The sequence below is a fragment of the Athene noctua genome, chromosome 27 (assembly GCF_965140245.1).
Source record: "Athene noctua chromosome 27, bAthNoc1.hap1.1, whole genome shotgun sequence".
Classification (NCBI taxonomy): domain Eukaryota; kingdom Metazoa; phylum Chordata; class Aves; order Strigiformes; family Strigidae; genus Athene; species Athene noctua.
The window spans coordinates 2,104,606-2,126,325 of NC_134063.1; the positions used below are offsets into that span (position 1 = coordinate 2,104,606).

At 47.9% G+C, this 21,720-nt stretch overlaps 1 protein-coding gene across 1 annotated transcript; it reads left to right on the plus strand.

Annotated features, from left to right (window-relative positions):
• Positions 1-1,362: 1,362 nt before the first annotated feature.
• Positions 1,363-21,432, plus strand: FZR1 (fizzy and cell division cycle 20 related 1). Its single transcript, XM_074928017.1, has 14 exons — positions 1,363-1,437; positions 10,123-10,268; positions 11,305-11,430; positions 11,671-11,734; positions 12,142-12,269; positions 12,719-12,801; positions 13,201-13,384; positions 13,574-13,639; positions 14,105-14,207; positions 14,867-15,051; positions 15,943-16,176; positions 16,257-16,361; positions 17,201-17,293; positions 18,082-21,432. The coding sequence occupies exons 2-14, from the start codon at positions 10,200-10,202 to the stop codon at positions 18,121-18,123; spliced, it is 1,482 nt and encodes a 493-aa protein (XP_074784118.1). The 5' UTR covers positions 1,363-1,437; positions 10,123-10,199; the 3' UTR covers positions 18,124-21,432.
• The last annotated feature ends 288 nt before the right edge of the window (positions 21,433-21,720 follow it).

Consider the following 21,720-nt stretch of genomic DNA (forward strand, 5'->3'; position numbering starts at 1 on the left):
CCCGGAGCCTCCCCGTTGCCCGAGCTCAGGTGCCAGGTCCCGCCGGTGCCAGGGGCCGGCGGCGGGAGGCAGCCGGGCACACGGGCCCGCGCCTCGCCCGCAGCCGCTCTTCAAACCGGCTGGGGAACCCCCACCCCCGGCCACCGGCCCGCGCCCAGCAGTGCCCCGAGCCCCTGCCCCGAGACGGGGCTGCGCGGGGAGCCACAAGGTGCTGAGCAGGGCTCGGGGAAGGTGGCCGCCATGTCCGCACCCAGGGCCTCGCCCGGGGCCTTGGCGGTGGAGGGTGGGGAGGTTTTGGGGTAATATGGGATATGGGTGGTTTTGGGGGTAATATGGGGGATATGGGGTGATATAGGGGGACTTGGGGTGATATGTGGAAGTTTTGAGGTGATTTGGGGAGATTTGGGGAGATAGGGAGGGTTATGGGGGAATTTGGGTGGTTTTGAGGTGATGTGGGGGTATATTGGGGGTTGAGAGGATATGGGGGGAAATTTGGGGGATATGGGGGTGGTTTGGTGGGATATGGGGGGTTTGGGGGGAGATATGGGGGGTGATTTGGGGGATATAAGGGGTATTTTGGGAGGATATGGGAGGTTGTGCCAATATGGGGAGGTTTTGAGGTGATTTGGGGAGATATGGGTGATTGGGGGGGTTGGGTTGCTATGGGGATAATTGGGAGGATATGGGGAGGTTTTGGGGGTGATTTAGGGGATATGGGGGGATTTTGGGGTGATTTTGGGGGATATGGGTGGTTTTGGGTTAATATGGGGGAACATGAGGGTGATTTGGGGGGATAAGGGGTGGTTTGGGGGATATGGGGGAGTGATTTGAGGGGATATGTGGTTTTTAATGTGATTTGGTGGAATATGGGGGAATTTGGGGGGATATGTGGGGGTGATTTGGGGGGATCAGGGGGTTTGGGGGGGATATGGGGTATATAAGGGGTATTTTGGAAGGACATAGGGGTTTTGGGGTGATATGAGGAGGTTCTGAGGCGATTTGGGGGCATTTGGGAAGGTATGGGGGGGTTGGGGTGATATGGGCATACACGGGGAAGTTTGGGGGTGATTTGGGGGAATATGGCGGTTTTAGGGGGGCGAGGAGGTCTCGTTCCCCCACCGCAGGAAGCCCCTCCCCGTCATGACGTCAAGGTGCCGAGAGGTGACGTCAGGGTGCTGAGAGGTGACGTCACCCAGCCCCGCCCCCCCGCGGCCGTTGCCATGGTGCCGCGCGCCGCCGCTTCCTGTATTGATTCGAACGGGAGGGGCGGGGCGCGCTCCCGTCTTGCCGCGCGCGGGGGCGGGGCCAGAGGGCGGGGGCAGCGCCGCGGGGGCGGCAGCCATATTGGGGAGCGCTGGGGCCGGCGGAGACTGACAGGAGGAGGCGGAGCGGGGCCGGGCCGGGCCGGGCCGGGCGGGCAGGCCGGCGGGCGGGCAGGTAGGGCTGGGCGGCGGGGCCGCGGGCCTGGGCTGGTGTCACGGCGGCGCGGGGAGGGCTGCGGCCGGCCCCTGCCCCTTCCCCCGGGGTCGCGGGCCTGCGGGTCCCCGGCGGGCCGGGCCGGGCGGCGGGGCTGGGCTGGCGGAGGGGCCGGGCGGGGCGGGCCCGGTTGCGGGGGCTGGGGCAGCCGCTGACTGGCGCGGCTCGGAGCCTGGCTGGGGGTGCCCTCGCTCTGCAGGCGCTGCCGGGGGGGTCTTGGCCCGAGCTTGGGCTCCGGGGGGCAGCGGCCTCCCGGCCCCTGGGCCTGGCCCGTGTCCGGAGCTGGCGGCGGTTAGCAAGCGGTGCCGGCGCTTCGCTGCTCGGGGTGAGCGCGGTCCCCGGGAGTGCCTTTCCGCCGGTTTTTTTTTACGGTGCTTTGTCAGAACTGACAGGATGGGACCTAATCTCTGGGTACCTCGGAGTCACGGCGTTGCGCTGCCTCTGTGCTCGGGACACCGCTCACCCAGAGCTGCGGGCGGGCCCGGGCGGGCTTGTGCCGTGGCTGCTGCTACAGCTGCCCTGAGGAGTCGGTGGGCCTTAACGCTTTCTTGCATCGGACGCGTCCGTTAACGGACGTGGTGCATCTGGACCCCTGGGGGGGTTGTGTGGCCTGTGTCCAGCCAAAGCGGCTGGAAGCTCTTGCTTTATTCTGTCAACATACCCTGACCTGCTTTGGAAAGGCATCATGAGAGCCAGAGGCTAGTTCAGTTGCTGTGTCTTCACCAGTTCTTGGTTTCTTGATCTATTTGATAACGTGAACGGTAGCTGAGATTTTTGTGGCACAGACTGAGGTACTAAAGAGAACTACCAAGCGTGACAGAAACTTTTATCAGAGATCACTTGTTTATGCACATCACAAGCCATCTTATGAGGGAGCTAAATATCACTGTGTCTCTCATTAGGGTTTTTTTAATGTGTTGTTGATGTTTTGCATTTGGAAGTAATATGTTCAGCAGGTTACAGGCTTGAGGTCTGAACTGAGCATCCATACGTGGTGAGAGGGGAGGCGTTCTGCTGGAGGAGTCATTAAAGCACAGTGAGGTCTGTTAGGTCATGTTAGAGTCATCTGTCAAAGGTGTTGTAGGCTTTATTGTGTGGATGACTTTTTTTTTTTTCCTTGATTTGTAGCTCCATTGAAGGTGTTGCACTCATTTTCTAGTGAAGTGCGGATTCTGACTGAATTGGTGTGTTTAACGATGCTAGCCTAGTATTTTGTGCCAAAGGCTCTTCACAGAGCACCTTCCCTTCTGGCAACATCCTGTATTAAAGACTGATTTTTATTTAATTATTTTTAATACGGAAGTAGAATTTTCTGGGTCTGTTGACTGAAGCTGCTGCATTTTATAAATTCTACGACTTTCTTCTGTGGATTGACTGGGGCACCGTTGCACCTTCAGTGACTTAAATGTTATGATGAAGCAGACTTTTGAGTTGCTTGGCCCTTTCAGTAGAGCTCTGTGGACAAGGCTGCTGGTGAATTTTTAATCCTGGCTTTTAGTGCACTGACTTCTGATACAGCTTCTGATAAAGTAGACCTTTTATCTAGAGCTGGTGCTCAGCTGTTTGTACTCTGTTTTGAGATGCAAGATAGTCAGACAACCATATTTGTGAATTTTTTTTAAGAGAAATTGAATGTTATTAAAGTTAGTAGCTTTATGAAAAATTGCCATGCTCAAACAGAGCATATCAACTACTAAAAAACCCAAACAAAGCCCTGAAGGCTCTGTAAAATGTTACAAAATGATATAGTAGCCTTTCTCTTGTGCTTCCCTCTGCTCCTAAGTAAGTCCTCTTTCAGTCTAAGTCCTAACATGGAAAAACTCCACCCTTTTAAAGACACCATATCCCTAAGGTCCAAGTACTTCATCTGTCCCCATTTCCTTCATGTTAAACACTCTGGTATGCAGAATAAACAACTGAGTAAATATCTTCCAGGTCATCACCAAATTGAGTGCCATCATATGCTGGTTGATGAGCAGCTGAAAGCAAAACCTCCACTTCTCCCGTCTGTCCAGTGACTTGTCCAAAAATGTATGTTTATGTGGGGAAAACTGCCATCAGGTGACAATGGAAATGGAAGTGCTGTTGCTGCAACTGTCCCTCTGTTTCCTTGGCCAGCTGCCTCTGCAGAGGCCAGCGACTGCTGGTGGCTCTGCTCTTGCGTCTGAGGGGAATATGGAGAAAGCTGTGTGGTTTTTTTGATCGCTCCCTCTGCCTCACGTGTTGGGAAGGGTAGCAGCATCCAGGCGTGTGGGTTTGGCACAGGTTACATCATGGACTGAGGCAAAATCTCAAAGCTGAACATGGCAGGATTAATGCTTATTCCCTCTTTGTCAAGTAGTAACTTGAGGAAATTGTACCCAACTCCTTCCCCGGTGTATGTATTATCCTGTAGCACCTGCAGGAAGGGATAGAGTTTCGTGCCTGCTCTGCCCGAGTACAAAGGCACAGCCAATAGAACAGCGGAGCAAATGGGAAGAGCAGAACTTGTTCAGCACTTGGTATGAAGTGAAGCCTTCAGAGCTTTCATCGAGCCTTTGTAACAGCCGGAACGGAAGAGGGGCTCAAACACTGTTTAACCCAGGTGCCTTTGCTAATTCTTGCATCTCTAAAACCGGAGAATGGTTTTTCTGCTGCCTCTTACTTGGTTTTCTTTCATAATAGATGAACCTGTTATGAGACATCCTGTTAATTAGCTGCAGAGATTGCCTTTTGACCCACGGGCAAGGGGTGACACAGAGGTGACCCCTCACTGCGCATGTGTTATGTTTTAACGCTCTGTTTATTTCCCAGCATTTGGCTTCCTGCGCTGCTGAAGACTTTGTACCTTATTCTGCGTTCCCTGGGAGCAGGCGTGGCCCTCTTGTTTATGGAGCATCATGGTGAAAAGATGAAATAATCACTACCTGCAGACAATAAAAAGGGTTTTAATGGTGATGATTTTCTGAGAAATCCCCTGCTGAGTACATGATTGTCATGTCTGCTTAGATAAACCCTGTGCTCCTAACAGTACTGTACTCTGCAGCGAGATGTGTATTGAATGAAAACGTCATCTATGAAGGTACCTACAATGCTCTTTAACTTATTAAAAGCTGAAGCAAACTTGGAAAGCCCTCAGCTAGAGGCCTGTCTGCAGTGTGGGTACAACAGCAGAGGGGGCTGCTGACTCTGACAGCCTGATCTCTGTATTGGCCATCACACAGGTAGTTGAGTCTTGAACAGCTGAAAATGTACTTGAGTACAGCACAGCAAGCTTGGCTCTGTTGGCTTCCCTTCTTCCAGTTGTGGAGAGAAGGGGAATTTAGGAAAAACTTCTGTGCTGAAAGCAATGGTAATATCTGACCATCATCCACGTTAACAGAGGCAGCAATAGCAATGGTCTTGGTAGGACTTCCTGGAGTGCTGTCCTCAGATGAGAGCTGGCATCGAAGAGCAACTTTTTTTTTTTTGTATGAAAATCCTGGTGTAAAACTTTTTCTTTTAATGTACTGAAAAGTTTTATTAGTGGAGGGGGTGTTTATTTTTAGTAAATGCTCTTCCAAAGACAGATTTTGCTATTTCCTCAAGGTGTTACAACCCTGAGTTGCTGCTGGCGTGTAAAAGTCCACACCACATCAGAGCTCTTTGTCGTGAATACCTTATCCTTGGCTCACACAGGGTTCCTGCAGCACTCTGTGACCTGAGTGTCCTAAATTAGCGCTGTTGCCCTGTGGTTTGCTGGACAGAATTCTTCTGTCATCTTGGTAGGACTGTACACTGCTTTGGAAAGGTAGACACAAAGCCTTAAATTAGCTTCAGAAGCTGACTTGGAGGGCTGTGGGAAGTCTACATTGTAGCTTGTCTGTGAACACCAGTGGAGGTGCAGTGAGTTGCAGAGAGTCAAACATTTGTCACCTCCAATCTGAATTACAGGTTGGGCCCTTGCCTGTGAGGAAGGGGTGGTATTTCCTGACACTGGAGGTGAAAGGAGGCACAGATAGCTGTGCATACCACTTGCCTCCGAAGCTCAGTATGGAATTGCAGCATCTCGAGCATTTGTATAAACATTTTGTATAAAGCTTTTGTGCATCTCAAGCTTTTGTTACAAACTGGGAGGCCGAGTGCAGACAGGAGATGAAACAAATGTCTTGGCTATGGCTTTCAAATCAAACTTGAATTCAGTTTGTGCCTAAAAGTTGGAATTTTTTGAGTAGGGGCATTCTACAGCTGATGGTAGTGAGTGTATGAAGGGGCTTGTGAGCTCCGTGGGTTGGAGGTTATTGTTTGCAGGAGGCTTTGGAGAGGCAGAAGTAGCATGGATTTTTGCAGGACCTTCAGTGAGGAGTAGTCACCTGCATGATGTGATGGTTCTTGCAATAATACAGCATCTTGGTTTATTGATGGGGTATTGAATCTCTCTGCAGCCTTCAAGAGTGAGGCTTAAAAGTGGAGACCTTGTCTGGTACTGTAACACAGAAGTAATTTTTTCATTGCTGTTAGTGTGGTCTCTGTGCAATACCTTGTTGTGAACAGTCACCTTTGAGTGCAAGGCAATAAAGTTTGTATTTTGCTTTGAAATAAAGGTTTACCTTCTTCCATTGTATAGGGGTTACTTTTGTAAATGGTTAATGTTATAAATCTTTTCACACTAATAACTTACTAAATCCCTGGATAAGAAGTTGCATACTTGTAACTTTAAAAAGATAAATATTGGTAAAACTCATGCAAGGCTCTAGTCCCCTTTCAAAAACAACACTAGTACAAAAAGCTGGTTACTTGAAAGGATTGGTTATTTGGCATAATATGTAAACTCTGTTCCTCTGGGTTAAATGTGGATGAGCTCTACTGCGGAGTAGCCAAGTGCAGAGTATCTTGCTCCTTACTGATGAGCGCTTTAGTGCTGTGAAGTTGGCTTTAGTGTTCTGGATGCATTTGTAATAGGCTTGACTATGCATAGCAAAAATGCGATGTTTTAGCTTTGTTTTTTTCCTTACAGCTTGTTCAAAGTCTGGGAAATAGAAGAATTTGTAATGGGAAATAGTCCTGCAATGCTCCAGGTTGAGGGGCTGCTTACTAAACCAGTAGAAAAAATCTGCCCTTTGGGGCAGAGTTAGTTTTGTTCTCTCAGTGAGCCAAACACATGCATGGCGTGGTTGGGCAAGGGCCAGAGTTGGCACAAAGGAGGTGCAGGGCTCCTCAGCTGGTGTGGAGAGATGGACTGCCATTTCTGTTGCCAGCTGAGATCTTTAACTTGTTGATTTGCAAGTGTTGCCTAGTAATGGGTTTTAGATAAATTATTGGAAGATGAAAGCTTTGGCTTTGGGGAAGCAGGACATCTGGGTTTGATTTCAAATCCTGCTGCTCATGACTTAGAGGAGTAAGTACTTCTTTACTCCATCCCTTTCCCTTTGGTAAATTATGGGGTTCTTCTGAGAGCTTATAAATATTCAGCACCTGAATAATGACATTTTTTTACCTCAATACCTATGCTGTTAATTAAAGACCTAGAGAGGGTAGCATCTCTGGTTTTGGGTAGGCTTTTGCTAACTCTAAATTTTGGGGCTGTTTGGGGCTTATATAACCTTTTTCAGGCTTCAGGTGCTTCAAAATAAAGCATCAACATAACATTAGTTGTATTTGAATTACCAAGACATTTTCTAAATTTTGAAATTCAGTTTTCACATTTAAAAGTTCTCCTGCCTTTGGTATTCTCAGAGTCTCTCGCTTTCATCAGCACTTCTCATGTTTAACACCCACCCATTTACCTTCCAGTTTTAAGAAGGGCACAAATGATTTCTGAAGCAAAAAAGGATTGTCCAGCTCTTGCTCTGTACAGACAGACCACGTATTGAATTGACAGAGCCAGCACAGCCTACATTTGTTATCTCAACTTCAGCGTTTGCTGAAAAATCCAAATAGGTATAGGCTGCTTCTCAAATGACAGCAGACAGTTTTGCAAAATGACTACATTCATTTCCCTGCCAACCCTGGTATGCTGCATGCTGGCTTATTAAAACCAGTTTGATACCGAGAAAAAACATTTAAGTATTTGAATACATTAAGGTTGAAAGAACAAAACACACTTTTTCAGCACCATCTTTGCGTAGAAGTATTGTTCTGCAAGTAATGTGAACTGTGATAAAATCCAGGCAATTCAAAGATAGGACATAAAGTGCATGAAGAAAATGAAGTCCATCAGAATACAAATTCTTCCCTAGGAATTAAAAAAACTTTATCAAACCCCATATTTCTTCTCCAGACATAAACTACGTAGTTAGTAACAAAATAGTATCCAAAAATAATATGTAACACACATTGTTCCTCCAGATCTTCTATTTCTTCAACTAAAAGAGAACTTACAGTCCACATACTCCCAGTCCTCAAGCCAAAGCCTTTCTTACTTGCTTCAGGGGAAATGGAAAACCCACCTGCTTCCCATGAACAAATTTAGTTAGCAAGAGCCTACCCAAAACCAGAGCTGCTACCTTCTCTTTGGGTCTGCATTTAATGACGCAGGTTTTAAGGTAAAAACATGCCATTATTCAGGTGTTGAATATTTATTGCCATGTTCTGCCTGTGCAGTCTATTCTGTTGTTCACTGTGTGTGCTGTATTTCTGATCAGAAGCTGTAGTCAAAATTTGGTACAGATGGGAACTCAAATGAAAAGCTCTAAAAGCGAATGTGTTTCATATCCAGAATTAAAAATGTCACACTGCTGTGTAATTGGATCTAGATCTCTCAAAAATACTGTGCTGAGACATTTTGGGAAGACGCTTCAAATATGTGGTGCTCCTCCTGTGGGTTCTGCAAGATGATCTCTTATTAATGGTGTTAAAACAAAAAAAAAAAAGAGGGGGGGGATATTTTTTTGAAATGTTTACTTTGAGAGGTCCTCTTAACCTGTAAGGGAGATTTGGATGATCATGGGTAGGTAAGGATAGTGGTAAGCAAACTACAAAATGAGGCAGAGTGTTAGGCGTGGGATGCGCAAATTATTTTTTTTTTTAACCTCCTTTGTTAGTAACATCACAGACTTTTCTAACTTTTCACTCACAATAATGCCATCTCTGACTCTTCATTTAGTGGAAGCTGATTACTGTTAAATTTGGTAGCTTTCTCCAGTTTTGCATCTGAAAGAACATATGGGAGAAATGTGTTAAATTAAAAAAGAAAAAAGCTCGAGGGAGGAGGTGGCAGAGGTAAGCAGGTGTACTCATAAACAGCTTGGCACTCTCTGTGTCAGGGATGCTCCTGTAAGAGTGTTGGCATGCTTAATGGCAAGGAAGAAAAGGCCTCTGCATTTCAGCATTTGTAAGTCGTCCAAGTTCCAGTGCTAACAAACGGCTTAGATAAAAGCTCTGCTAGCTGATAGATGACTGTAGTCCAGAATTCGTGTGCTTTATCTCGCTTTCAAGCTAATTTCATAGAATATTGTAGTACTTAATGACATCTTGCTGGATTACAGCATGTGCTGCTGTACCCCTCTTAGCTTGGTAACTTGCCTCCAGTTTTTAGTGGTAAACCCTGGGTAGGTTCTCTGTTCTTGGAAGTAAACCTTTTCACTCAAACCTTACCCGCTGGCAGAGGAGGCTGGAGGCAGTTCGGGGCAGGCCCTGAGCATGGCAGTGTGGCTTTGTCCCCAGCACAGCCGTTTGTGTGCATTTGCCTCCTGGATTTTGCCACAAGTTTGTATCTTGAGGCAACTCCATTGTGTAGCTGGGACTCTGGCCAGATGCTGTAAATGTTTATACAATAACAACGAATGAAAATCCCTTTACATTCTGCGCAGCTTCCAGATGCCCGTGTATCCTGGGGATTTTTGTGTGTGTTAGATTCCATCTTTCCCTTTGGAGGTGTTATCTTGGGTTGAAAGACTGACTTGTCTCTTCTGGCACTGGCATTTTTGTGTCAGTGTAAGCTGTGGACAAAGCATGAGGCATGAGTGAGTTGGGGAGGTTGGATACTAACCAGCTGGTCGGTGTCCTTAGTGTTAGCTAATTTTTTTGTGTTGCTGCATGTTGTAATTTAGTCACCCAGATCTAGGCTATGAAGCAGCCCTGTCCTGAAATATATGCTTGAAAGATGCCTAACGTTGCTTATGGACTGTATAGCGGGACGAGATGGGCATCAGACACTGAATATTAACCCAGGGGCTTCCTAGTCCACAACCACCTGTGTTCCTGCAGTGCGTGGTACTAAAAGTCTGCAATACTTCTGATGTGGCTAAAAGTATCCCAGCTAGCTTCAGCACAGCGATGTGTGCTGTGCCATGCCTCTGGCCTGTGGTATGGACCTGGCTGTAGGTGTCTGGTTTTTCCATGCCTGGGTGCTGGAGGCTTTGCTGAACTGTGCTGCTGCAGTTCACGTCAACAGGCTGGTTTCAAGTATCACAGTCTCTGCTCCAGTTGTGGTGGTTGCCTGCTTGAGATCCTGTCAGACACAAAATGCTGGTTGTCTGCTTGTGTGAATCAGCAACCAAGGGCAGTAATACAGAAAAAAATGCTTTCATTAGCAGCCCTGCGCTGTGCTGTATCAAGCAAGTTTGATACCAATGCTCTGGATAGAAAAAGTGGTCTCAAGTTTAAAAACAGGCTTAGGAGATTCTGAAGAGGCTGCTTCTATATGAAGGGGTGTAATATTTTAGTGGTTTTCTTCCTCTGTTGCAGTACACTAATTACTGACTGGACTTCATGAACACAAATTCCTGAGCCTGGTGAGCTCCCCAGCCCCTCTGCTTTCCACCATGGACCAGGATTATGAGAGACGTCTCCTACGCCAGATCAACATACAGAATGAAAACACAATGCCTTGTGTAAGTACAGACGGGCTTTGCTAAATGGTTTTAGTCTGACTATTAAGTTGTTGTCTGTCTTGCCTGTGACTATTTTCACTTGAGCTTTTGAAAGATATGGGACCTCTTTGAAGCAAACCTTAGTCTTTTTTTGGGCTGTGAACAGGTGTGAGTTCCTGACCTGTTCTAGGAAAAAAACAAGTAAGTTGACTTCAGTAAAGCTTTTGAATATATGAACTCCGTTCAGGTTGCAAAACGAAATTAAGATATTTTTATGTAGCTCAGTAATGCCTTTTTACTGAATAAACTCAGTAAGTCCATGTGGAACATAAAAAACAGACAGATGGACTGTAGGGCTTGACAAGATAGAGCAAGTCCAGCAGATTGTCATGAGGCTGAAGCAGGAAGATGCTGAGACCTGTGTTGCTCAGCCTGGAGATGATGAGGCTCAGGAGGGGTGATATCGTTGCTTTCAACAACCTGGTGGGTGGTTATGGAGAAAATGGAGTCAGACTCTCTTCAGGGGTACCAGTGGAAAGATTAGAGGCAATGAATAAAAGCTACAACAAGGGCAATTCCAGTTAGATGTTGGGAAAAAAATGTTCGTGGTGAGGGCATCCAAAACACCGCAACAAGATGCTTGTGGGGTCATTGTCCTTGGAAATGGTGAAAACTCATCTGGATGAGGCTGTGACCTTCAGTATGACTTTGAAATTAGCCCTGTTCTAAGCTGGGGTCCTTTCCAACGTAAATTATTCTGTGAAAAAGAATGTGACAGCAGTTGAGGAATCTGCTGCTCACCCTGCAAGCAGTCTGCCCCATTCCAGCCTTCCACGTGTTTGCCTTGACAGTGTCAGCTTGAGAAGGAGCAGTGAGAAAGAGTCTGTTTAATTGCTTCTTTTGACAGAAGTTCTCATGACAGTTGGACTCTGACATGCTTACTAGTTCTCTGTTAAGGGGATAAACTAATGCTTAGCTTTGACAAAACCTTGTTGATGTTTTTCAGACCCCTGCTGTGATCAACACTTGTTCTTGTGTATTTTATTCTTTAATTCAGGTAGCAGAGATGAGAAGAACCCTGACGCCTTCCAATTCTCCGATGTCTTCTCCTAGTAAGCATGGTGACAGATTCATTCCCTCAAGAGCTGGGGCCAACTGGAGCATCAACTTCCACAGAATAAATGTAAGTTTTGCTCCCCTTTCCTACAGCTCAGTCTTGGAACTGAGGAAATGGTGTGTTTTGTTTTGGCTGGCATAATTGCTCTGCTTTTCTGCACCGTGGTCATCTTCTACCCCAAAAGAGTTCCTGTGAATGCAAGTCTTCAGACAGGCTGCCCCTGCAGTCCAGGAGACCTCTTCATTTGTTATTTTACCGTATAACATCAGGTGTCTGTATGGTGATTAGCATGTTTCTGCTTTTCAGGAAAATGAAAAATCACCAAGTCAAAACAGAAAAGCAAAGGATGCTACATCAGACAATGGCAAAGGTGAGACTGCTTTTCTACCACTTGTGCCACGCCTGTAGCTTTTATTTCAAATTGTTGGTGAGTTTGGAAATTAAGGGAACACTTGCACTTTTGTGCTTATGCAAAAACTCATGCTGGTGTTTTAGGAGATGTCCACATCAGGAGAGTGAGTACCAGGTCACCTCAGTAGGCTTCTGACAAGTGTCTGGGAATCAAGAGGCTCGTTGTAAATCCCTTGATTTACTGTGCCATGGAAGCACTTTCCTGATGGAGTGAAAGGAGGGGAAGCTTGCTACTAATCTTGATTCCAAACTGGGGCCCCAGGCTTGTTGAGAGGCCCTGTGAATGTCAGGTGGATGTGATCCCGCTCCCAGCAGAGCTCTTCGCTGCTTCAGAGTTCTCTGCCTGATGCTCGTTTGGCTTCACAGATGGCCTTGCTTACTCGGCCTTGCTGAAGAATGAACTCTTAGGAGCAGGGATTGAGAAAGTACAAGACCCACAGACGGAAGACAGGAGGCTGCAGCCCTCCACCCCGGAGAAGAAGTCTCTCTTCACTGTAAGTTGGTTGTTTTGCATTAAAACCAACAGAGGTTGCACATGTGCGTCGCAGGAACAAAGCACACGGTTCTGCCAAGCTGCTAGTGCAAGTGAGTTACTGCTGTGGCTTGATGGTAACTGTTGATAACAAAATCTGGTGGCCTGTAAAGAGAACATAAGTATCTGCAGCAAGGTACGTACTTCCTATTTCTGTACTGGCAGGGAAGTTGAGTTGGAACTGAGTTTTTTTGGGGCAGTGTGGTAAAAGACCAAATCAGTCTTTGGACTTCAGTGGAGATGAGGTATTTTTGTATCAGAGCACCTGGGAAAGGGAGTAGCTGCAAAGTCTGTAAAATCTGACTGTGGGTGTTGGAATTAGCTCAGCCTTGGGCACCAGCATGTGTTGCGAGTGATCCCCTAGGTCTTGGGCGTGCTGGGGTTCTTACTGGGTGTGTTTTCTTTATGCAGTATTCACTTAGCACAAAACGCTCTAGTCCAGACGATGGCAATGAGGTCTCACCGTATTCCCTGTCTCCTGTCAGCAACAAAAGGTAATACTGATCCTCCACAGATTGGGGGAAGGGAAGGGTCAGGACAGAGGACTCAGGGAGGTTCTCCAGGGCTTCTGAGACATTCAGAATTGCTATATGAATTGGTTTTGGAAATCTGGGGGGATAATAAGTAGGGACAGTCAAGTTCTAAGAATTTCTGCAGGTGTCCAACCTGCCTAGATACTTAATATGTCTTGGCCAGCTTTCAGTAGTCAGTTTACCTTTTTGCTCCCTAGCTCCTATACAGAAGCAGAACCTAATTCCTTGTAAAATTTTGTGGCCTTGTGTGTTTCTATAGAAATGCAGTTGTGCTTTAAAGAGTGGCTACATCTGTGTCTACTGTCTGCTGTGATGTGTAAGATCCTGTAGTCGTGATTTGTATCTTTTTTTTGTAAACAGTCAGAAGCTGCTAAGATCACCTCGAAAACCAACTCGGAAGATCTCAAAGATTCCTTTCAAAGTGCTGGATGCCCCAGAGCTGCAGGATGACTTCTACCTGAATCTGGTGGACTGGTCCTCTCTTAATGTCCTCAGTGTTGGCCTTGGGACTTGTGTTTACCTATGGAGTGCTTGTACTAGCCAGGTAAATGACCGTCAGTGTCTGGGGACTGAAGTACCCGTTCCTGTAGGGTCTTTCAGATCTGTGGAACGTGCTGTGTGAAAGATCCAGCACTTGTAATGCCCTGTCCCAAACTAGGCACTAGTTTGTGAGACAGCTGATAGTGTAGTATAATAACAAGTGTTTCTTACTCTGTTCTATCCTACTTTGAAGGTAACTCGACTGTGTGATCTCTCTGTGGAAGGAGATTCTGTAACATCTGTGGGCTGGTCAGAACGGGTCAGTATAACATTGTCAAGTGACAGCTGAAATGCTTGTAGCTTAGACACTCATTGCAGCTGCATAGCTCTGCTTCACAGGTTTTAACTTCTTGGGTTATTTTCCTGTATTTCCCCAAACTCTATGCATCACAACTCAAATGTATTTTCCCGTCTGCGCTATTTTTCTCTGCTAAATGAAAGGGGATAGAGAGCAACCTCTTGTATCTTGAGGCATTTACTAAGAGGTGTGGGAAGGAGAAAGAGCCAGTTTGCTTCTCCTGCTCTTGACACTAAAACATTATGATAAACATATTCCAGCCAGGCTGCTTGGCCCTTTCAGTACAGAAAAGATGTAAGATGGAGGAACTCTGGATGCTTTCCATCTTGTGGGATTTATCTCAAGTCTTTTCCTCAGCTTCTAGCTTTTGTTTTACGTCTGTCTTTACTTACTGGCTTTACTGATCATGGTTTTCTGTGTGTCTAGGGAAACTTGGTAGCTGTTGGGACTCACAAGGGCTTTGTACAGATCTGGGATGCAGCCGCAGGAAAGAAGCTCTCCATGCTAGAGGGGCACACAGCCAGAGTCGGTAAGGAGGTGGGAGGCAGAGGTTTCACATGTTTCTTCATGACTGAACTTTTTTCCTTGTGAGGGGTCTGCTTGAAATAGCAGAACTCAAAAAGTACCAGAATTTATATTTATCCCCTGCTATATCTTGATCAGTCTTCAAAATATTATCATCTAGTAATTGTGGCATTCAGATGTTGGGTGTGGTGGTGTTTGAGTGTTGCAGCAGGTGTTTCCTCCATGTCTGAGGCATTTTAGGTTTGGTTACAACATCTTTTTTCACTGTCACTGGCTTCCGGATTCAGCCCTGCAGGCCGGCTGCTTTACGTTGAGATTTCCAGTTCCCTTATTCTGCAGGGACTATTTTTCTTGCTCGGAAGCACTGTGAATCTGAACACTGGGGTGAGATTTGGGAAGTCAGGGCACCTTTTGAATCCTATTTCTGTGCTTTACTGCACTGTGAAACGGGATTAGTGATACCTTCTGTCAGTTTGTGCAGGTTAATCTTTTTGTACATTATTCTAGGACTTCAGACTGTGGATGTAAGGGAGGTCCATAAGCACTGATTTTTTTTTTTTTTTTTTTTCTTCTGTAAACCTTGGCAACTGTAGTGGTTGTGTTCTGCCTGCCTGCTCCCCCAGGACTCCCACAACACACTCTTAGGCTCTGCCTGTGTTGCAGGTGCCTTGGCGTGGAACGCGGACCAGCTGTCCTCTGGGAGTCGAGACAGGATGATCCTCCAGCGGGACATCCGCACACCCCCCCTGCAGTCCGAGCGGCGGCTCCAGGGCCACAGGCAGGAGGTCTGTGGGCTCAAATGGTCTACGGACCACCAGCTCCTGGCCTCTGGAGGAAATGATAACAAGGTATAGTGCTTCCAAGGAGTCACGTGAGGCTCAGTGTCTCTAGGTCTTCGCGGAGAAATGTCAGACCCTCTTTCTTTAACAACATTTGGCCTTTTAGAAAGGGGCTTTTGTTACAGTTGTTGGACTGTGTCCAAACATAAATCATGCTAAGCTTCTACTCAGTCTCCTCTGTAATAAAATTAAAAAGGCAAATTTAATTTTGCTTCTGTATTTGACTAATTGCATCTATAGCTTGACTCGAGGGTTTGAGTTCAACAAAGCTACTGCTAAGCTGTACTTCCTGACTTTGTTTAGGTAGCATATAGTCAAGTTTGTTGCAATAATGTTTATGTATGCAGAAGGAAACTGAGTTTAGAGCTATATAAGTTCTAATACCTATAATGCAGGCTTGTAGTTCACTGAGCACCATATGGGAGAAGCATCTGTTACGGAGAAGCAGTGTTCAGAGCCCTTTGGAGCGGGTTGCTAGGTAGTGAATTTGCCCAGTGTCTGTGTGACAGCATGGTTGCACTGAGTTCCTCCTGTTCAGAATAACTTCTGATGAACTTGAGCATATTTCTAAATGTGTTCTGGAATCATGCAGCCTTAAAGACAAAAGAAGGGCGTGAGTTCATGTTCAGTGACACTGTGTCTTTGGCTTCATAAGCTTAAGGACTGTTGGCTTTCTTGTGGCCCTGTGGTAGAGTGGCTTCTCAGTGGAGTGTGGTGGCAGGGTGGGACTGGCTTCAGCACTGCATCTCCAGAGTGGAGATGCACATGCTGGGGCAGAGCTGTGGGAAATCCTCTTATTGCCCAACTGCCCTCATCGGTCCCAGCGCAACATCGTGGCTTGTGGGTGTTGTGGACATGTGACTGCAGCGTGAGTTTGATCACATCTCTCCTCTCTGCCAGCTCCTTGTCTGGAATCACTCCAGCCTGAGTCCTGTTCAACAATACACAGAGCATCTTGCAGCAGTAAAAGCTATTGCCTGGTCTCCACACCAGCACGGACTTCTTGCCTCGGGCGGCGGGACAGCTGACCGCTGCATACGCTTCTGGAACACGCTGACGGGGCAGCCTCTACAGTGCATCGACACGGGCTCCCAAGTGTGCAACCTGGCCTGGTCCAAACATGCCAACGAGCTCGTAAGTTCCTCCCTGTTGGTCCTGCTGCTGAGCTGCCTTGTGTTAGGAAGCATGATGCATATCTCCCTCTCCCCTTTCAGGTGAGTACCCATGGATACTCGCAGAACCAGATCCTCGTCTGGAAATACCCCTCGTTAACTCAAGTAGCAAAGCTAACAGGGCACTCCTACCGAGTCTTATATCTGGTAAGCCATGGCCGTGTGAGAGAACTTCTGTAGCTGCTTATCTGGCTGCACGTGTGCTGAGATGAGACCCAAAGGTGCAGTAGCCAGTGGCACCATAAGCTGCCTGCAGTCTAGGTGGAGATACGAATGCTGCCCTGCGAGCAATGAAAAACACTCTCTATCTGGTTTCCTTGCCTGCAAGGGATACTTTGATTTGCTGCTATGGAAATCTGAGGCTTTATTAATGAATAGCAAAGCCTGCCAAAACTCTTCTGAGGAAGCACAAGCATCTCTTCTTGTTCCCTTAAGACTTGTACACTTTTTCACTGGTGATTGTCAGGAGGAGAGGAATATGATGCTTTCATTCTTCTTTAATTTGCCATTAAAATAGTCGGTGCAGTTAATCCACATTGATCTTGTACCTGCTTTGTACTGTTGTGTAGGTCTTTCAGTGGAGTCATAACAATATAAATATGCTGATATGGTTCTGTGAGGTAGATTCCAATGTAAGTGACTAATAGAGCTGGCAAATGCCAGTCATATCACACCTCCTGCCTTAACACATATTGATAATCTGGGGAGGAATAGCCTCAATTACAAATGGCTTGGATTTCTTAACACAAGAATTCTTTTTATGATAATTCCACCCATGTGTTCCATAGCTGCATAAGTAAGATGCAAGTGCTCAAATTGGCACCTACTGAGACAGAATAAGGCACATGAAAGCAGAGGTAGTTGTTTGGTTTCTCACCACCAGCCAAGTAGGAAGGAGAGTTAAATATCTCTAGTGCATTCCAATGAAGATTTGTTTTCAACCTCAAAAATGTAACAGATGCTGAAGGTTGCTCTCTTGCCCTTAGGCAATGTCCCCTGACGGGGAGGCCATAGTTACAGGAGCTGGGGATGAAACCTTGCGCTTCTGGAACGTCTTCAGCAAAACCCGCTCGACAAAGGTAAGATGCGTTGTGTGGAAGGCTCAACTGTGTCCTGCAGGAGGCTTGGCCTCGGGGGGGTGAATTCAGTCCAGGTTTGCTCTGTTCTGCTGCCTCACCTCTGATCTCTCCGCTATATCCTGCAGATTGAGGGCTGGATGCAGTGAAGGGTTAAACTTTGCTGAGATAGAAAGGGATTTGTAGTCATCAGTTGAAATAAAAGGTTGCCTCTTCGTGCCCAAGGCAGTGTGACAGCACAGCTTTCTCCTGACGTTACAGGGCTGAACAGAGCAGCGTTTGGGGAACTCCCTCTGAGTCCCCCCCATCCTTCCTGCTAGCGTGCTGCTGCCCCCTGAGCCTGTCCTCAGAGCTGCCATCCCCTGGCTCCTCGCAAAACTGCTCCAAGGGGTGGCTGGGATGGAAACGGGGTTGTGGATGCTGCCGCTGAGAGCTCGCCATCGCTGAAAGCACGTTGTACCGGCTGCTCCCGGAGCTTCCCTGGGTGTCGAGCAGAGGCAGTGGAGAACGGGCAGAAGGACCGAGCTGTGGGGGGCTGCAGGGAGTCCCTCCCCCTGCATTCTGACAGCTTCCTGCAAAGCTCTGCCTGCCATCTCCCTGTTACCGCTTGGAAAAAAGAAAAAAAAAGGAATATTTAAGATATTGAACTTTGAGATCCGATCATACCCTGAGCTAGAGATACCTCACCAGTTTTTTTTTTTTTGTTAAAAAAGACCCAACAACCAAAAGCACATGAGTAACTGCAGCACAACTGTGGAGTACTTAGCACCTGCTTTGTCTTTTCTTGTCAGGAGTCTGTATCTGTTCTCAACCTCTTCACCAGGATACGATAAACCCCCTTACTGCAACCCAGGAGACTACAGCCTGACATACCAGGATAAAACCACTACCTTGGTGTGCATGGAACCCCAAACGCTCAGCCAGAAGGGAGGGAGTGCCAGTGGGGCTGGAGAACTGACCCAACAGATACTAATTAAATACCTGCTTGTGAACCACGCTGGGCAGTATTTGGGATGGGGTTGGGGAGGGAAGGGAACTGCCAAAGGTTTACAGATTCATCCTTCATAAAGGGAAACGGGTACAAGAGAAACCTTAAACCAGCGTCCTGCGAGCCTCATGCTGTGTACTGGAGAACACGTGTATGACACGGACTACTGAGACCAGGCCAAGGCCATCCCAGCTGCTGTGTTGTCCCCTCCTGGGAGAGAGGAGAGTGTCCTTGCCTCTGTGGCGGGGGTTAACGTGCTGCGCTGGGTCCCTCTGGCCTGGGATGGACAGTTGGGGCGGGAGCCAGCCAGGGCTGGGCACTGCTGGGCAGGGGCTGGGCTCGGGGCTGGGCGTTGGCCTCTCTGGTTATCTAAGGGCACTGGTTATAGCCTGGTATCCCCAGGACATGAAGAAACTGGAGAACTGCTTATTCTTTTTTTTTTCCTTTTTTCAATCTCTTTTTTCCCCCCTCCCTTTTTTGGTCTGTCTCCTTTTTTCCCCCCTCCCTTTTTTGGTCTGTCTCCTTTTTTCCCCCCTCCCTTTTTTGGTCTGTCTCCTTTTTTCCCCCCTCCCTTTTTTGGTCTGTCTCCTTTTTTTCCCCTTTTTACTGTAGTACTTGATACAATCATTCCCATGCTTGACTGCTGCCTTCAATCAAATACGTTTTTGGGCTCTAAACTTTGGAGGAGACTTGAAGAGGCTCCACCTCAGAGGGAGCACATTTTGAAATTGCTATTGCATGTTCTGGGCTGATCCTTTTAGTTAACAGAGAGGAAAAACAATGGCTTTAAAAAAAAAAAAAAAAGAAACAAAAAACAACCACCACCATGCATGTGGAGCTTCCCACAGTGCCATTTGTGGCAGGCTGGTTGCTCTGGAGTCTTCCTGAGGACAAAAGCAGTTGAGATGTGTTTGAGAAACAAAACAACTCCTGTGGATCTGTTTGTTGGAGAGAGCATGGCCCCTTCTGGCTGGAAGAGGGGGAAACACCACCTCTGGGTGAGAGGAGGGGTTCTTTTTCTAAAGCAAGGAAGAAGTGTTGCTTTTTTTTTATCTCCAAGTCAAAGCCAGGGACCTGTTGTTGGGTTTTTTGGTGTTTTGTTTTGTTTTTTTATAAGTTGTATGGGAAGGGAATGCCTGCTTGTGTGTTTGGAGCCTGTGTGATGAGTGCTATGGGATGTGACACAAAGGACTTGTGTGTATGTGGTGCTTTTAATTTAAAGAGAAGCTGTTACGCTTGCAGCAGCCTGTTCCTGTCTTACTTTGTACATGTGCCAATGCTCTCCCTGCCCTGCACCTGGCTCCTGCCTGCCTCGTGCCTCTCCAGTGCACTGGGATGTGCGTGTTCTTTCCTACTCTCGTTTGGATTTTCCTGGCGTGTATATAGACCTTGACCTGTTCTCTGTAGAGTGCATAGGCAATACTTTTTTCTTTTTCCCCCCCACCCCTTCTTTACCTGAAACCAGACTCTAGGGGTGGTGGCAGGAATATGATTGTCTTCCCCAGTGCCACTGGTATCCCCAGGGTGAGCTGCTGAGGTGTAGGAAGGGCTGGTAGGAAGAAGGGCAGCGAGTGCCGTTCTGTTCACTGCAGCCTTCACCGCGTGTGCCATCACAGCCGTGCCGGGCTCAGGCTCTTGGCACTACCTCTGCCTGTCGCAGGGCCTCAGAGGCAGTTGTGAGGAGCTGATGTGCTGGGAGCTCGCCACTCGTTAGCAGCCTGGCAGCACTGAATCTCCAAAGCCCAAATTGGCAGCTTCATCCTCATCTTACAGCCTCCAAACTGTAATTTCAATGTAATTTCTGAAACATGGTTTCAACACAACTACTTTATTGTAAGTTTTGCTGCAGGAGCAGGGGGCTTAATTTAAAAATCATGTAATGTCCCCCAGCCCCTCTCTTGTTGCTCCTTACATTCAATGGCACTATTAAACCTCGTGGTGTGGAGGGACCACTGCAAAGCACTGAGGAGTTGTTAGTTTTTGAGTCGGATCATTAAGTTGGCAAGCAGGTTTGAAGTGAAAGGCCACCTGCAGCAAGATGTGGTCAGTCACAGGTGTCTGTCCTGTGTGATAGGGCCCTGTCAGGCAGCAGAGCCTGGGCGTGGGGTGTTTACACTGGGGTGGAGGTGGTTGGCAACTGCTGCTGTGGATTTTCTTGTGTTGTAGATTGTCTCCTGCCTAAATCCTGACATGCAGAGCCCCAGGAGATGCTGCTTTCTCCTCCGGGAAGAAATAAATGGTTGGGGTGGGGGCACACAGGGTTGCTCAGACACGGGGTGGTTTCACGCGGGTTTGTGCCCGCTCTGGAGCAGGAGGAGGGAGCTGGGCAGCCCTGCAGTGCAAGGGCTGAGCTGCCCTGGGGCTTCCACAGGGCTGGCGGGTGTTGGGGTGGGTTTGTGGGTCACCCTGTGGCATGGGTGCTCTCCCCAGAGGAGCCCCAGGAACTGCTCTGGGCTGTGCTGCATCCACAGCTCGGCGCTCCCCCTCGCCCAGCATCCGGGAGCAGTGGAGGGGGCACAGCCCCTCGTTGCTCTGTGCCCACATCATCCTCCTCTCTTGCAAGGGACTTTCACAAACATCTCTGACTTTTCTCACTTCAGAGCTGCCTTGGGAGCAGGTTGGCTCGTGGCAACTTCTCTCATTGTGCTTGGCAGTGAGGGCTAGCGATTCCCAAGCCATGGCTGGTCTGCGGCTGAGCGTGTTGGCTAACGAGCACGGCGAGGATGAGCTGTTGGGATTGACTTAGCTGTTAAAGCCTGGCACAGACTCCTTCCCCCACCCCGCTCGCAGCTGCCAAGGCAGGAGTGGCGTTCCCAGAAGTGCTCTCTGCAGGTCTTCTGCCGTGAGAGCGTGCCGTGGGGGTGTGTGCGTGTGTCTGGGCTCTCGGAGGCGAGCGCTGTGACGCTCTTGTCTGGCTGTGGCGCGGTAAATGGGGAAAAGAGCAAAGCTCGTGGAAGCTTGTGTTTTCAATGTGTGTGACCTGTGAGCCCTGAACAGTGCGGGCGGGTTGAGCAAAGGGTCCTCCCAGAGTTTGTGTGATAGTCTGCGACCTTGTGGCGTTGTTATATATAAGGCATTATATGGTGGGAAAAAAAAATACAGAGCATTGTAACTTTTCCATGTAAACAATCTAACTGGCATTAAACAAGGTGTGAATTTATGTCTCAGGCTTGGTGGCTCCTCTTTGCTTTTCCACAGTGAGGTGAGGGGTGCGGTGAGTCCCTGGGTGCCCTAGAGCTGCCCCTGGGGTCCCTGCAGCAGCTGCACCTGCTCTGGAGGTACCAGCTTTCTCCACGGAGGTCTTGCCTCTGGTTTATGTCTTCTGCCTGCCCACTCATGTTTGCTTTCCTGCTGCTGGAAAAACAGGGAGGTGCAGGCCCAGCCCTCCCTGCCCTGCCCTTCTTCCCCACTGTGGGGCAGGGAGGGATCAAGGGTGCCCCTG

What these genes read in the sequence shown, in the direction of transcription:
- FZR1 (XM_074928017.1), top strand. Translation starts at nt 10,200, where the DNA reads ATGGACCAGGATTATGAGAGACGTCTCCTACGCCAGATCAACATACAG. An exon ending in ATGAAAACACAATGCCTTGT is followed by an intron (nt 10,269 to 11,304) that starts GTAAGTACAGAC and finishes TCTTTAATTCAG; the next exon opens with GTAGCAGAGATGAGAAGAAC. An exon ending in GCAAAACCCGCTCGACAAAG is followed by an intron (nt 17,294 to 18,081) that starts GTAAGATGCGTT and finishes TTTTCTTGTCAG; the next exon opens with GAGTCTGTATCTGTTCTCAA.